Source organism: Clarias gariepinus, chromosome 25, assembly GCF_024256425.1.
Source record: "Clarias gariepinus isolate MV-2021 ecotype Netherlands chromosome 25, CGAR_prim_01v2, whole genome shotgun sequence".
Lineage (NCBI taxonomy): Eukaryota > Metazoa > Chordata > Actinopteri > Siluriformes > Clariidae > Clarias > Clarias gariepinus.
Window position 1 is genome coordinate 24,902,958 of NC_071124.1, and position 15,629 is coordinate 24,918,586.

Sequence of the window (15,629 nt, forward strand, 5' to 3'; positions counted from 1 at the left end):
CTAATTCAAGATCAAATATTTCCTGAATTTAAACCAATTCATTTTATTTGAACAAGACTTCAAAATGTTTAAGAATTGACTGAAACAAACACTGAGCTTGGAAAAGTCCTTCTGAGGTTTCCATTTTGTGATATATACAGTATAAACCAGGGGCCCGTAGAACCCTAAGAACATTGGGATGTAGCCCTCAAGTAGCTAGCATGCTAATCATACAACGTCCATTTTGAAAAAGGTCCGTTTAGCAAAATTTAAAGGTTCTTTTTTTTCTGTTTCATAAATTGCTCCTCATTAAAGGTTCCTTAGTTCTAAGAACTTTTTAATAGTGCAAATAAAAGTAATTTACTTAATACAATAAAGGTGTCAATCTTGGCTCATTTCTGGGCCAGAAACAGTTAAACAGGGGCTTTACAAACAGCTACAACAGTAAAAGATCTGCAATAGCAACGCAATTTTTGTGAATTTTCTAAGGATTCTTCAATTATAGGTCTGAAAACATTTTAAATTTGTGCAAACTGTACTTTTAAAATTTTATTACTTGGTAAAAATGACCTTAATAACCTTCAATTTTAAACACTTGTGCTCTGGATTGACTCAAGTCTCTCTCTCTCTCTCTCTTTCTCTCTCTCTCTATCTATCTCTCACGCTCTTTTTTAAAACAGAAATGCTTGCTTTGTCTTTCTGTGCAAAGTCATGATGAAGGACATCACTGATTAGATCCTGCTGTTCCCGTCTGCTGTGTCACTGTTAGATTGCAGATTCATGTTAAAAAAAAGGTCACCGTTCTTCATTCTGCTGTTTGTGCTATTAAATCAGGCTCATCATGTATTCTTCTGAACGCTAATCGCCTGCACATTTAACGTAGAGTTAAGCAATAAGTCTGCACTCATGCCCCTGAATGCTAAAAGCCTGTACAGAAATGAGATGTATGTAAGAATGTGTATGAATCTAGCACACGTGGCCTGTACATATAGAGGATATGCATATGGAATCAACAGTTGCCATTATTTTTCAAAAAATGATATGTTTCAGGTTTTTTTTTTTTTTTGTACATCAGTAAAAACAATTAAATTTGAACTTTGTGTTTTATCCTTTGACTTTTCGCTCCATAAAAAAAAGACAAACAAATCAGTAGATGAAATATACACTCATCCACTTTAATGCAATCACGTGATCACTGCGATTCACGATTATATTCTTATACAAACAATTTATCAAAACAAACAACAAACCAGATAAAAATAAATATTGCACGTCGAACGTCAAGTCCCACTCACGAACACACACACGGTGACGTCACCAGGCCACGGTTACAGAATAATGCCATGTCGGTTATGAATCACGAGTGTCACTTCACTGTGGTGCGTCATGCACGTCATCGCGGTTCCACTGCCCGAGTTGTAGATCATTCCATCAGGATCACACCGTTGACCCGCTGCATCTCGAGGTCAAGGGCCTCAGGAACCTTTTCGTTCAGCAGCCGACAGGAAACTTTTCACTTCACAGTGGAGCAGAAAAGCAACGAGAAAGGAGGGAGAAAAGAGGAAAAAAAAAAGGAGAGGAGCTCGGTTTCTTCGGTCACGACATCACACAGTGATTGTAGTCATGTGGCTGAAATGTTCTGCGTTGTCACGATACGATTCGATGTACCGAGAAATCAAACGCAAGTGTAAGTTCAGGACGACGTGCATATACAGTAAGACCCGAGGTGTGTGAAGGTTAAAAGTGGCCACTCAGGTGCTTATAGTGTAAAAAGTTAATTATTTCTTTAAAGAGAAATTATTTCCAACATGGGCTTGGACTTCCAGAGAATTAGTTTGAGCTGTAACGACTGTTAAAGCACGGTTGGGCCACACGGACAGATGCAGGACGGCCAGGACGGCCATTTCCTACATCATGACATCAGGAGTGCACTTTATTTTTCATTTACATCATTCCCAATTTATCACAAAGGCCATTTCTGCCATATTGTAAAAATTAAGATAAAGTCTATGAGAAAAACTATGAGGACATCACACGATACCATGACCTCCCTCTGGCTGTTCATCTCCTAATCCGATCCCTCGCTTTACTGATGATACGATCACTGCATGAAGAACTGAGGAAAATAGAGAGGAAGAAGAAGAAAATCTGGGATGAAAGAGCAGATCAATCTGTCCATTGATCTGTTTACCAGATGTCCAGATGATCACCAGACTGAGAGGGACACCAAACGGACGATACGTATCGATTTATAGTGAGAGAGCATCATCATCATCATCATCATCATCACTGCCTGGACGTTTCTCCGTCTTCCACATCCACGTCCTCCACATCGTCAAAGGATGTTGCTCCTGAAGTATCAGACATGCTGTACCAGCAGATCACCTCGTGAAAGACATTGTCCTCCGTTTCTACTTCCTGTCCCCCTTCTCCCTCCTCCTCTTCTTCTGGAGAGAGGCCAGACTCAGAGTAGGAGGCGGAGTGGTAGCAGGAGTCGCCTCTGCTCCATAAGGACCTCCGTTTGAGCTTCTGGACCTCGTCTGATGGCAGCTGGAGATCTTCTTCTGCAATTTGTAGTTCCTCCATGGTTCCTTGTGGGTCTTCTGCATATTGAAGGGCGTCTGAGTGACTCAGGATGAGGCTGGATTCCTCACTGATGTTCTGATTTATTTCAGGCTGGCAAGGCATCGAGGTCTTCTGATTGGACAGTGCGGCATCTGGGGGGAGGAGCAAAGAGTAAGAAAACAGGGGTGTGCAGCAGGGGTGTGTAAACATTTGACTAATAGTATATCTTGAATAAGGGGGTTCAGAAAGTAATTTAAAATAAATCAGTGTGTGTGTGAGGCTTTTGTTCCTCGTGTGTGTACCTGAGCTCTGAGTGGAGACGGTTAACTGGTTTCTGTGAGCGAGTTCCTCTTCTGAGCAATCCTCCTCCTCCTCTTCCTCCTCCTCTTCCTCCTCCTTCTCCACGTCCTCCTCATCCACAGAATTCCAGGCTCGGAGTTTCGCTTCCGCAATAGCGAACTGCTCTGCGACACCTGTAAACACCAAACACACTCATTTACTTACACACTTCTGGGTCGTGATGTGTCGCAGTTGCACCTGAACCTGGAACAGTCGCAGGTCAATACGAGGAACAATGAAAGTTTATTAGTGAAAAGCTGCAGCAGTAACAGTCATGAGAATTAAACTCACACTGCACACCAACACACACTCATCTACACCAACACACACTCATCTACACCAGCACACACTCATCTACACCAGCACACACTCATCTACACCAGCACACACTCATCTACACGAACACACACTCATCTACACCAGCACACACTCATCTACACCAGCACACACTCATCTACACGAACACACACTCATCTACACCAACACACACTCATCTACACCAGCACACACTCATCTACACCAGCACACACTCATCTACACCAGCACACACTCATCGACACCAGCACACACTCATCTACACCAACACACACTCATCTACACCAACACACACTCATCTACACCAACACACACTCATCTACACCGACACACACTCATCTACACCAACACACACTCATCTACACCAGCACACACTCATCTACACCAGCACACACTCATCTACACCAGCACACACTCATCTACACCAACACACACTCATCTACACCAGCACACACTCATCTACACCAACACACACTCATCTACACCAGCACACACTCATCTACACCAACACACACTCATCTACACCAGTATATACACTCATTAACCCCAACACACACTTAGTAACCCCAACAAATGCTCCTCTTTGCCAGCACATGGTCATTAAACAGGGTTAGGGTTAGGTAACACACAGTAATTAAACCCAACACACACTTGCTACGCGCAGTGTTCACAGCGTAAGTGCAAGTGTGTCTGTGTGTGTCTGTGTGTGTGTGTGTGTGTGTGTGTGTTCACCCTGGGTCACTCTGAACTTACAACCAATTTACTGCAATCAGACGTGTGAAAGCAACCAGGCAAATTCTACTCTCTGTCACACACACACACACACACACACACACACACACACAGGAAAACAACACAAGATAAGGAGCAAAGTGAAAAAAAAAGCGATATGAGGAGCAGGTGTGTGTGTGTGTGTGTGTGTGTGTGTGTGTGTAATCTCATTGAACACCATCTGCTGACACTAAACGCCTGCAGGAGACGAGTGCTGTGTGTGTGTGTGTGTGTGTGTGAGTGAGAGAGAGAGAGAGAGAGAGAGAGTGATTAGTGAAAGATGGGAGAAGGTGAGAAAACTCTGGAAGATGATGAATACTTGAGATGATTACTTCAGTATTTATTCCTCTTCACATCATTTGTAACTTACAGTGTCTCTCTGTCTGTCTCTCTGTCTGTCTGTCTCTCTATCTGTCTGTCTCTCTATCTGTCTCTCTCTGTCTGTCTGTCTCTCTATCTGTCTGTCTCTCTATCTGTCTCTCTATCTGTCTGTCTCTCTGTCTGTCTGTCTCTCTATCTGTCTCTCTATCTGTCTGTCTCTCTGTCTGTCTCTCTCTCTCTCTGTTTATCCTTATTACAGTTCATCATCAGAAAGCTCTGAACTCCATCAGGACCTCATTAGGAAGGTCACAGGAATTACTGAAAGGCGTCACGTCTCACCTGAACTGATGCAGTCAGATGTGAAAAAAGAAAAGAAAATAACAACAGAGTTTTACAAAAACAATCAGGAAGCAACAGAAACCTGTGGAAAAGAAACAGGAGTGTGAAAGTTGCCTCATTTCTTCTGCCTGTAATAAATCCGTGTGTTTGTTTCTTGACGTGTTTGAGCATCTAAAGAGATAAAATTCATAAAACCCACAAAACTTCCATCGTACGCTCTCTTACACACAGAGGGGTTTGGTGTTAGATCCACAAACAATTGCAGGAGTGTATCAGAGCTGACTCTACAGGAGAGCTGAATGTGTGTGTGTGTGAGTGTGTGTGTGTGTAACTTAGCGCTGACACACACCTGCTGCGAAGCGGGCCTCCTGCTCCCCCTCGCTGAGATGCGAGTAGGAATTAAAATGCGACTGCAGCGTAGCAGACGAGGGCTCCAGCGGTTTGGACCAGCCTTTCCACTCGATCAGGTGAGCCACTCGACCCTGAGCCATCGCCGTCGGTTTGGTCACGTGATCCTTCACCACCTGAGAGATGCCTGAGGAAGACGAGGAGGGGGATGAAGAGGAGGAAGAAAAGAGCAGGTGGAGGAGGAAAAAAGATGAAGAGGAAGAAAGCAAGGAGACAGAGGAGGAGGAGGACGAAGATGAAGATGGAGAGCAAGAACAGGAGGAAGCAAAAAAAGATGAGAGGATGATGAGTTTGAAGATGAAGACCAGGTAGAAATTTAGTCTAATCCAGAAGAAGAGAAACAGGAAGTGTTTCAACAGAATAAACAGAAATAACATATCATGGTCCCGCCCTCTTCTTTCCTATTGGCTGATGTTTCCATATTACAGAGTTACATTTTTCCTCTCATGCGGTGAAATTTAGCTGCTTCTAGGACTGAGTTTCACCTCCACATCTGATGGCCCTGCACACACCCAGCTCTTCCTGAAACTCACCACGCCTGGGGTTCACCTGCTCCTGGTGTCGCCACCCCCCAGGTACACACAACACACACTCACAACATCCCTACCACATCACACCGTAGGGCTCTGAAGCCGGACCGTCACATGCACACACTGTGTGTGTTGTTGTTATAATGAAACCCAATGATAACTCTGTCTCAGTAAAGTGTGATGTAATGCCTCCTCACCGTTGAGAGATGATCTGGCCAGAGCCGCGATCTCCTGGATGCTGAGAGCTTTTCTGGATTTTGGGAGCATTTCAACAGGCTCATCAACCTGAACAACAAACACACACACACACACACACACACACACACACACACAGGTCGGTCCAGCTGTCAGTGCACGCAAAACCACTAGAGAAGCATTCGAGTCGGAACAGCAATTTAATTCCAGTGAAAAAACAACGACTTTTAGGAAGTCTAAGATCACATGACACAAAACATGCAGTGGTTTAACATTTTTGTCTTTTTAAAAGTTAAATATTAAATGAACAGGACACACAGACACACAGACACACTCACATTCAGTTAATTCATTAATTAGCAACATAAAAGCAAAAACCCAACCATTAAATTAAACAGAAATAAATGACAATAAAATATTTGATAACAAAATAAATAATCAAGACTGAAAATGAAATAGAATTCACCATTAAATTTAAATTTAAAAAAATGATGATAAAATAATTAAATATTAAATAAATTAGATGCTAAAATAATTAAATATTAAATTAAAAGTGGTAATAACCAAAAATAAAAATAAAGAGAAATGACAATGATCAAAACCAAACTGAAATAAATTAATGGAAAATAGATTGAAATAAAATTGATTGAATGAAAATAAAAAGAAGCAGAATGAAAGAAATGAGAAATAAGAAATAAAATGAGCAACAACAAAAAAAAATAAATGAATGAAATAAAACAAAATTACAAAAAATAAAAATAAAAATAAGCCAATGAAATAAAATGCACGAGTATGATGAAAAAAGGTTATTTAGTGATGTATGAGAATATTCAGGCTTTTACTTTTCATATTTAACATTTTTACTGCACATTTATTACCCTTATTTATGTTTAAGTTTTTTTTAAATACATTATAAAATGCAGAACTCCTGGATCCTGAGCAGTGGACAGTGTGTGTAAATCTACAGGAAGTTACATCACACAAAGTATCATAATATGGTAAAAAATTCAACATAAACTTTGTCTGATTTTCATAAACAGTAGAAGAGGTCATGTTTAAAAAGTGCTCACCACACACACCTCCTCTGGTCTGACTCCGCCCACAATATCACACTCTGCACTTCGGGGTCAAATAAAGAGAGGGTGTTGCGGCAGTGTGTGTCCAGGCGATGTGTGTCCAGGCGATGTTAACTGTGACACACACTTGAACTCTGACTTTAGGATCTGAAGCAGACGTTAAATTCTTTGATAAGCCGCTTGGCCGTCTGCTCGTCTGCTCGCTCTGAGACAGTCGTCTGAGGAGCGAGACACATGGCCTCAGAGTCTACCGTTTAAATCCTAGCAAGAACTTCTTCAGAAAATCATCCTGTTTCTGCCACTACTGACCTTCAGCCATCTTTTATTTCATCTTCTACATAACTATCATTCTTTTTTATCTCCATATCTGTCAGGAAGTCGTATCAGGAGTAATAAAGTTTTGTGTTATTAATAATCCTGCAGCGCCGCTGAGCTCTGGGTGTGATTAGTTTTCTATAACAGCAGCTCTGACAGAAGCGTTGCCATGTTATTTTATCATCTTAGCTTTAAGAAAGAAGAGAGAGAGGGAATAAAGAGAAGCTGGTGAGGGAACGACTGATTAAAGCTGCTGCAACAGTAGGAAGAATGAGAACCCACTTGTTTTGCAGATGTTCCTTTAACATTAAATTTAATACAATTTTACAGACACAAAGTATGACATGTTGACCTTTAATAAAATAAAGTTGTTGCTGTGTTTTTTCCTCCAAAAATGACTGAAATCTGTTACATAAACTGGTGTGAAAACAAAATACTGACCTTTGAATGGTACTGTGTAAACAATATATCATAATAAAAAAAAAACGAATTCTTTTATAACTTACACACAGACATAATGTTAGACTAAAGTCTGGTCTAAACAGGATATGGCAAATTATCATTTAGTATTACAAGGTTTGACATTTTTTCAGGAAACTAAACAAGGCTTTTGTTAAGGCATTGAACTAGTGATCAGAAGGTTCCAGGTTCAAACCCCACTACTGCCATGTTACCACTGTTGGGCCCTTAAGCAAGGCCCTTAACTTACAACTGCTCAGATGTAAAACGAGATAACAATGTAATGGATAAGGGTGTCTGCCAAACGCTGTGTTGTAATGTAATGTAATTCTATTTCATCATACTAGGTTGCAAGTAGTCAAAGCGGGACTTTTGATTGTACAGAATAACAGAACTCAGTCCTGAGAGTAAAAACTCTCTTTATTTCTCTATATAATCCCCTGATACACTAATCCACTTATCCCAGTGTCTCACTAGCGCTTGGACGCCATCAAGGTAAAAGGTTTCTCAGTACGCCGCTTTATTCATGTCTGAAACGCCGGCCTCCCAGGAACTCCTTTAAGGGCCCAAACTTGTGTAGATGTGTTGGAGGGAGGTCAGGACTCTACGGGGGATGGGGCAATAACTCCAAGATGTTTCATGTTCAAATGTTTCACTAAAACTAAGAGTCTCATCCCCGTACTGTGCTTGAAATCTTCTGTAAATGTCAATCCCCTGTTTTTACGCCCTCATTCACCAGAAATTTCACAAGTCCCAGACTGATTTATAAATAATGCTACAAAGGTTTGAAGAATCCATGAGAGCTGGAGATAAAAACATTCTAAACTCCAAACACATAAACAGTCAAATAACCCTATTTTATTTGTTAGAGCTAAAAAGAGGCGAAACGTTTCTTTCATACTTTATTTTAAGCCGGTGCTGCTCAGACATTTAACCCCATATCACTGATATTTTTATTTCATTTGAGTCTCTGGTTAGATCTGATTTATTACTTGGCCTAAATCTCAGTGTGGGGTCGTCCCGCTCCAAATGGGATAAAAGCCGCTTCGTATCGGGGTCTGCTAATATTATCCAACACAGACGTGGACATCGTTTGAACGTTATTTGTGGCCTATTTGGGACGACCATCGAGGGAATACGGAATGCCCCAATAAGGCCGATACGGATACCAGGATGATAACGTTTATTTAAGAAAAATACTTGATAATAAACTTTCTAGAAGCCTCCAGATTTAAAACAATAAATCTGTAAAATCTCAGATTAATATTCTCTGCATCTCAGAACTCATAACAAATTACTGTAATGAAAATCAAGTTTATAAGTATTTTTAAAACCAAACAATTTATGTTTTGCTTCAAACACCTTTAAATATAATTTCTGTAAAAGATGCACGGTATTCCAAATGAAGAATTTATTACACAAAGAGATCAAATGAAAAAGAGGTTCTTTTGGTACTGTAGACCCTGATACTCTCTCCTGCCTCCTAGATGATGTTCTCGACTTGGTTAGATGTTGTGAACATTTCTCTTTAAGTCAATTTTGAGACCTTTTAGCTTCTTATAATCTTCTAAATGGCCATGAAACAGTTTGTCAGTGTTGTTCATTTTGTTTTGTGACTAAAAATGGAGGGCAGTTGACTGTAATTACTAAACAGTAATTACTTATCATGCGATAATTTTGTGAAAAACCCTGGCGCGGTCCAGAGTCACAGCACATGAGTGAACACACTTCTGTTTGGTGTTAAATTCCATTTATGGTATTGAATAAGGTGAACATGGTCAATACCACAGGTATTTATAAGTAAAGCAGGGCCTAGAAATGGTCCAGTCTAAAATACTAAAATATTCCTAAAACCTTCTTTAAACTTAAAAACTTCTGTTCATGTAAATCATTGTTATTAAATTTAAAATGAAACATAATAATCTTTTGGACCCCTAACGTATCAGTCCTGTGTCATTCCAACAGGAAAGCATTCTGAAACCATTCATGTGTGGTGTCACTTCTCAGCCAAGGGAGTCGACTCACTCATAACTCATAAAAAAACATCCTCAAGCAAGTTCCAAGAACAGTTTGGTCATGAACAATGCCTTTTCCAGCATGATGGAGATCCTCACCATATGGCAAAAGTGATAACTTAGAGGCTCAGGGAAGAAAACGTGGACATTTTGGGTCCATGGACAGGAAACCCCCCAGACGTTAATCCCATTGAGACCTTGTGGTCGAACCTTAAACAAACAAAAACCCACAAATTTTGACAAACTGCAAGCATTAATTATGAAAGAATGGGCGGCGCCATCAGTCAGGGTGTGGCCCAGAAGTTGATTGACAGCATGTCAGGGCGAACTGTAGAGGTCTTGGGGAAAAAAAGATCAACACAAACCCTGACTCTTTTCATAAACTTAATGTAATAGTTAATAAAAGGCTTCGACGCTTATAAAACACTTGTAGTTATACTTCAGTAGACCAGAGAAACATCTGACACAAAGATCTAAAACAAGCCGACACAAGCAGCAGACTTTGTAAAAAATCAATGTTTGTCATTCTGAAAACTTTTGGTGAAAAAAACATATAAAGTGAAATGTCTAAAATGATCACGTGGTCAGTCTGCAGAGCGCGGGAAATCAGAGCCGCATATCAGGTCCACATTTACGAGCCCGTGACGCCGCGAGTGTTCGGCGGGTGTGTGTGTGTGTGTGTGTGTGCGCGCGCGCGCTGAGGTCGGGGAATTAAAGACGCGACGGTGTGCGCGTGCGGCGCCGGTAAACGCGTCTGCTGGCGGAAAATAAACCCCGAGACGGCGCTGGGATCAGAGGAGTCTGAAATCCACCTGAGCTCGGCTCGGCTCGGCTCGCGATGCAATTAGCGTCGCTATGGCAACACGCGGGAAGCCGAAACAGCTGGTCCTGCTGCACAACACGTCATACACCCCCCGGTGAGCGTGCGCGTGCACGCGAGACATCCGGCGCAGGCGGGGGGGGTGTGTTAGCAACAAACCGGAAGTTGGCACTAAAAATCCTTTGTGTGTGTGTGTGTGTGTGTGTGTGGTGTAACCACCAGGCCCTTAATGGGGAGATGTTGAAATGCAGACAGACCAGACAGTATAAACACTCTTCCCCAGTATAAAGTGTTAATATTTTCATGGATTATTTGCAATGTTGAAGTAAATAGTAAACAGATTATTAAATAAATAACCTTCACACCTCACAAAGTGAACAATAACTAGATAAGGCAATGTGTTAATGCTAATAGCTTTACTGAAAAAAAAATATGCAGGGAAATAGTTACAGTAAACTATAAAATATTTAATTTACTAAACTGACATGTTAATGCATTGATTAAAAACTTATAATCTATTTTAGGAAATATAAAAACAGATATTGTCTGTATCGATAAAGCGCTGACTTTTCTTGCATTGAAGTCGTAACTGGAACAGACGAGCGGACGATTTAAAAATTTTTATCTTGACTGAAGGACAAAAACTACAGACAGTTTGGTCTCCACAGAACCCTGACCTCACCATCATGAAGGCAAATACACAAACATACACAGTTTGCCTTTAATATACTTTGAAATTATTTTACACATTTGCCTTTTCTTTTTGCACTTCGAGCACTGATAGTCTAATTAACAGGGTTACAGGGTTCTTTAAATAAAAGGAATTTTGCTCCTTCAGTAGAACACTGTTAGTATGATAACATGATTAGCTGAGCAACATTTTAAGAATCCTTTTATTTAAAGAGCACAAGTGCTAAGACCTAAATGTTACACACCAGACAGATTCTCAGTTCTATTAGGAAGAGAAACAATGAGTAACGATTTCCCAGTTCATACACACACACATACACACACACACACTCGCTCTCTCTCTCTCTCTGGGGGGCTTTACGTTTGAAAGATATTTTAATTTTTTATTCTTTTTATGTTTGGATCCATTCAGGAGTTCCAGAACATTTCCGTTCCAGGTTCTTGGAACTCTGTTAGGGACAAACAGTTCTTTAAAGCTCCTAAGAATAGATAAGGATTTATTAGATTGTACTTGGAAATCTTCCTGACAGGATCACACTTTAGAAATGATCTACATGGAACGGTTCCCCAGAGAGACAACTAAAGAACAACCGAAGACCCCCTAAGGGCTGTACATTTAGAGCGTACTTCCTGTACTGTACATTACATACGTACACATATACATATTATACTTATAGCCTTGATCCAAACACTATTCCTGGTATTAGTGTTTAGATTAAGGCTCTATGTATAAGGTGATTTGTTTCCTTAAATAATAATTCCAGCTTTCTGCAAAGGGTTCAACTGCTTAGATATAGCAAGGTCGAGTCTGCATACACCAGCATATTATTATTATTATTATTATTATAGTAGTACTAGTAATAGTGATATATAATAAGTTTTAACATTTAAAATCATTTTACACATTTTATTTGTATTTTTTGCACAGAAAGTCTGTTTTACGGTTCACTGGATAGTCTAAGCAGAGGGTCTCCTAACCGACAAGGAACACAGTTACCGGTCACTTTAAATAAAAGGAACATTGCTCTTTTAGTAAAACACTTTTAGCATGAGAAGAACCTTCAATTAGCTGATCAAATGTTCAAGATTTACTTTATCTAAAAGAGCAGAGATGATTATGATAGATTCTAAGTTCTGTTATAAGGAAAAATAATAAGTAACAAATTTCCACACACACACACACACACACACACACACACTTGTTTAGGAGTTCATTGCATACTTAAGAGTTCTTTACTTCCAAAAAACAGAGGTGTGTGTGTGTGGCTTTACTTTTGGAGCAGATGTTAAAACGTGTCCCTAATTTAATATGTACACATACAGTATACAGGGTGTTGGTCTTTAGATTAAGGCTATATGCATAAGTTTTTTTTTTATTCCTTAAATTATTGTTCTAGTTTTTTTTTCATGTTAAACTGAAATAAAGCAGGGAAGAGTCTGCATATACTTATTATTATTATTATTATTATTATAGCGGAGCTGCACTACAGCCTGTTCAGGCATTGATGTGAAAATCACGACCTTTATTAGGAGAGCTGTGATGTTCAGTAAGAGCCCTACAGCATCGCGGAATGAGACACAGCCGAGGGTTCGTATCCAGGCAACAAGGCGGCCGCTGTCGCATCTCTCTGATCTAATGGCGTACAAACTGCGCCTTCAGGGAAATACACACACACACACACACGTCTAATGCTACTAATAATGATAATGGTGATAAAAGGTAAACCCAGCTCTCTGATTGATCCAGGGACGAGCTGGGTTTATCTTTTACATGACATGATGATGATTCACCGTGCACGGGAAATAAATAAATAAATAAATAAATAAGAGGAAAGGGAGGGAGGAGGAGAGAAAATGTAATAAACAGAAAGATGGAAGACGAGCCCGTACCTTTAAGCTGAGCTGGGGTAAGGCGGTCAGGAGCATCGCACACATCAGTCACAGGCTGGGAGAAGCCGGCTTTAATCCAGACTCATGTCCAGACGCGACAGCACGCGTTAATAACGGCTTTGTGCTCGGTTAGGGCTCGGAGCATCCAGGCTTCACGTCTCCTCTGTGAGTGCCATTAACGCGTCACTGTTCACAGCCACCTGTTCCTTAAAGACACAACACACTCACTCTGACTCCTGCTTTAACCCCTTACACACCAGACAGCACTTTCTGTGCACCAGCCTGCACATCTGGCTTACACCCAGTTTAACACTCCTATTGTTTACACAAGTGTACTATAGAAGGTGTGTGTGCTTCCCATAAGAACTAAGAGGATCTAACCGAACTGTTTTCCAGCTTGATAAGATCCTGAGATTTCGAGTTTCCTGCACAGCGGTGACTTCGTGGTTATCACTGTCGCCTCGCACCTCCAGGGTCCGGGTTCGATCCCCGTGCTTGGTGAGTTTACTCCCACAGATGCTCCAAATACAGCGGTACCTCAGCATACAAACTAATTTCCACCTTAAGATAAAAAATTTTGCACAAACTTTGCCTTAGCGTGCAAAGCATTTGACATACATCCAGGAGCCGTTCAAAAATAGTGTCAATGGAAAGCCAAGTGAAGTGTGTTAACGTTCTTGGTGCTTTTATTGTTGATGGCAAAAACGTTATCAAGGACGGCAGTTAACGAATGGGAGTCGCTTTCAGTTTTGTTTTTAAAGCAGCCGGTGCCGAGACGGATCATAAATTAATGTTAAGTGATGTTTTAATATCTATTTATTTAATATTTTACTTCGTTAGTGTTTTCTAAATATTTTGTTTTCATGCACAAAAATATAATTATAGTGTTAGAAATTGATAACATTGGTAATATTTTGGGTGGCTGGAACATTTACATTATTTCCTGGGAAAATGCGATTCACAATATGAAATTCCACCTTAAGAACTCCTTATGGCTTCTGTAGATTGTGTGAATAAATGCAAACCCACACACACTCCAAAATCTAGTGTACAGAATGACAAGTGCAAAGCATGTTATAAATCTGCTTTAGAAAGCAAACATGGGTGTGATGGTCAAGGGTGCACAAATTTTTTTGGTCAAACAGTGTTAAGTAACTCTTAGACTATAAGGTTTGTTTGTACTGCCGAGGAAACAGCATGATGGAACCAACTCTATTCTTGTGTACTAAGTGCAGGTTCTTGCTTAAACTCAGGCACTTCGGAGCCCGTATTTACAAAGCTTCTTAAAATTCTCCCGGAGAGCTCCTATCTCAACTTAAAAAGTCCTAGCTGGGAGTCCTAGACTAAAAGTGATTTAGGAAACTTCTCAGAGCAAATATGAGTAAGGAAAGTACAAAACCCTGTATCTTAGTGAGGGGGTGTGGTCGACCCCGGCGATGGGGATGATGCAACAAATCAAGGACTGTGATTGGTTAATAGAAAATCTGTAAAGGTCTTAAAATGAGCTCTTTGTAAAAACAGAATATAAGATAATAGAACAGACAGTCAAATCATAATGTTTGTATATAAACAAAAAGGTAAAATCCTGACTACAGGCTACTTTATGCAAAGATTCTGTTATAGGCTAAAGATCTTAAAGTTAATTAAAACAGACAAATGTTAAAAAAAGGGGCCAACTTTTGAAGCAACCAATTTCCACACAGTAGTTACTATATTTAAGATCTTACATTTTTGATACTGATTTTATTTGTAATCCATTTCTTTTTGATGGGAGCAAAATGTCTCAGCTTTTACCAGTTTACAGGACAGTCTGTTTAAGTTGCACTTTTTAATGGTATGGAGCCAACAACCCAAGAGAGACAGAAGGAAGTAAAGGAACAAGAAAACCTCATTGGGCAGAAGAGCCGTGTTTACCTTTAAGCTTTACATTGTGTTTTTTTTTTTTTTTCAATATTTCTTCTTTTTACCATTTTGTCCTCTGCTATAGAAACTCTTAAGCCTTTTTTATGTCCAATATGTTTCAAGGATCATTTTTATTTTAAATTTAGGATTAAATCTTAGTTAAGGACAAATTCTAAGAGAATGTCTTAAGTCAAAGAATTTCAATAGGGGCAACGTTTAGACTTGAGAAGCTTTGTGAATACTGGCTCTGGAGTTTAATCCAGAAGCACAAGGGATGAGGACGCTGGATCAGGTTTAACCACCTACACAACTGTCAATCATTCAATATTTACATGACTCAGCTCATCAGTGCACAATAACAAGGCATTTAAACACGAGTGCAGTTCTCATTATACACATATATACATTATATGATATTACCTCGGATTATCGTAAGTTGCACTGCTTTGGACAAAAACAAAACCCAAAGAGATCATTTGGGGCATCATGCCAACAGTAGATTTCTGCTCTTCCACTTTATTTTTGATCTTTATTTCTGGTACACACGCAATTAAGAAAAGGCTGTTAATTAGCTGGCTTAACTAATCTGCTGTGCTGGGAGCTGAGTAAAAGGCCAACATGTGCAGGGACAAAACCGGACCCACTTAATAATTAAAATGTTGCATTGTGATAACCGAGCAGTGTAAAGAGATGATTGCAA

General features: G+C 40.0%; 1 protein-coding gene across 2 annotated transcripts; it reads right to left on the reverse strand.

Annotated features, from left to right (window-relative positions):
• Positions 1 to 1,154: 1,154 nt before the first annotated feature.
• Positions 1,155 to 13,193, reverse strand: fam131aa (family with sequence similarity 131 member Aa). Of its 2 annotated transcripts, none has more exons than XM_053486949.1 (5): positions 13,028 to 13,193; positions 5,765 to 5,852; positions 4,979 to 5,164; positions 2,847 to 3,017; positions 1,155 to 2,696 (listed from the first exon to the last, which is right to left on the reverse strand). In XM_053486949.1, exons 1-5 carry the CDS (start codon positions 13,070 to 13,072, stop codon positions 2,266 to 2,268), a joined length of 921 nt encoding a protein of 306 aa, XP_053342924.1. In that variant the 5' UTR covers positions 13,073 to 13,193; the 3' UTR covers positions 1,155 to 2,265. The 2 variants fall into 2 exon arrangements, with proteins under 2 accessions (XP_053342924.1, XP_053342925.1); XM_053486950.1 differs by lacking the exon at positions 13,028 to 13,193 and adding an exon at positions 12,659 to 12,726.
• Positions 13,194 to 15,629: the final 2,436 nt, after the last annotated feature.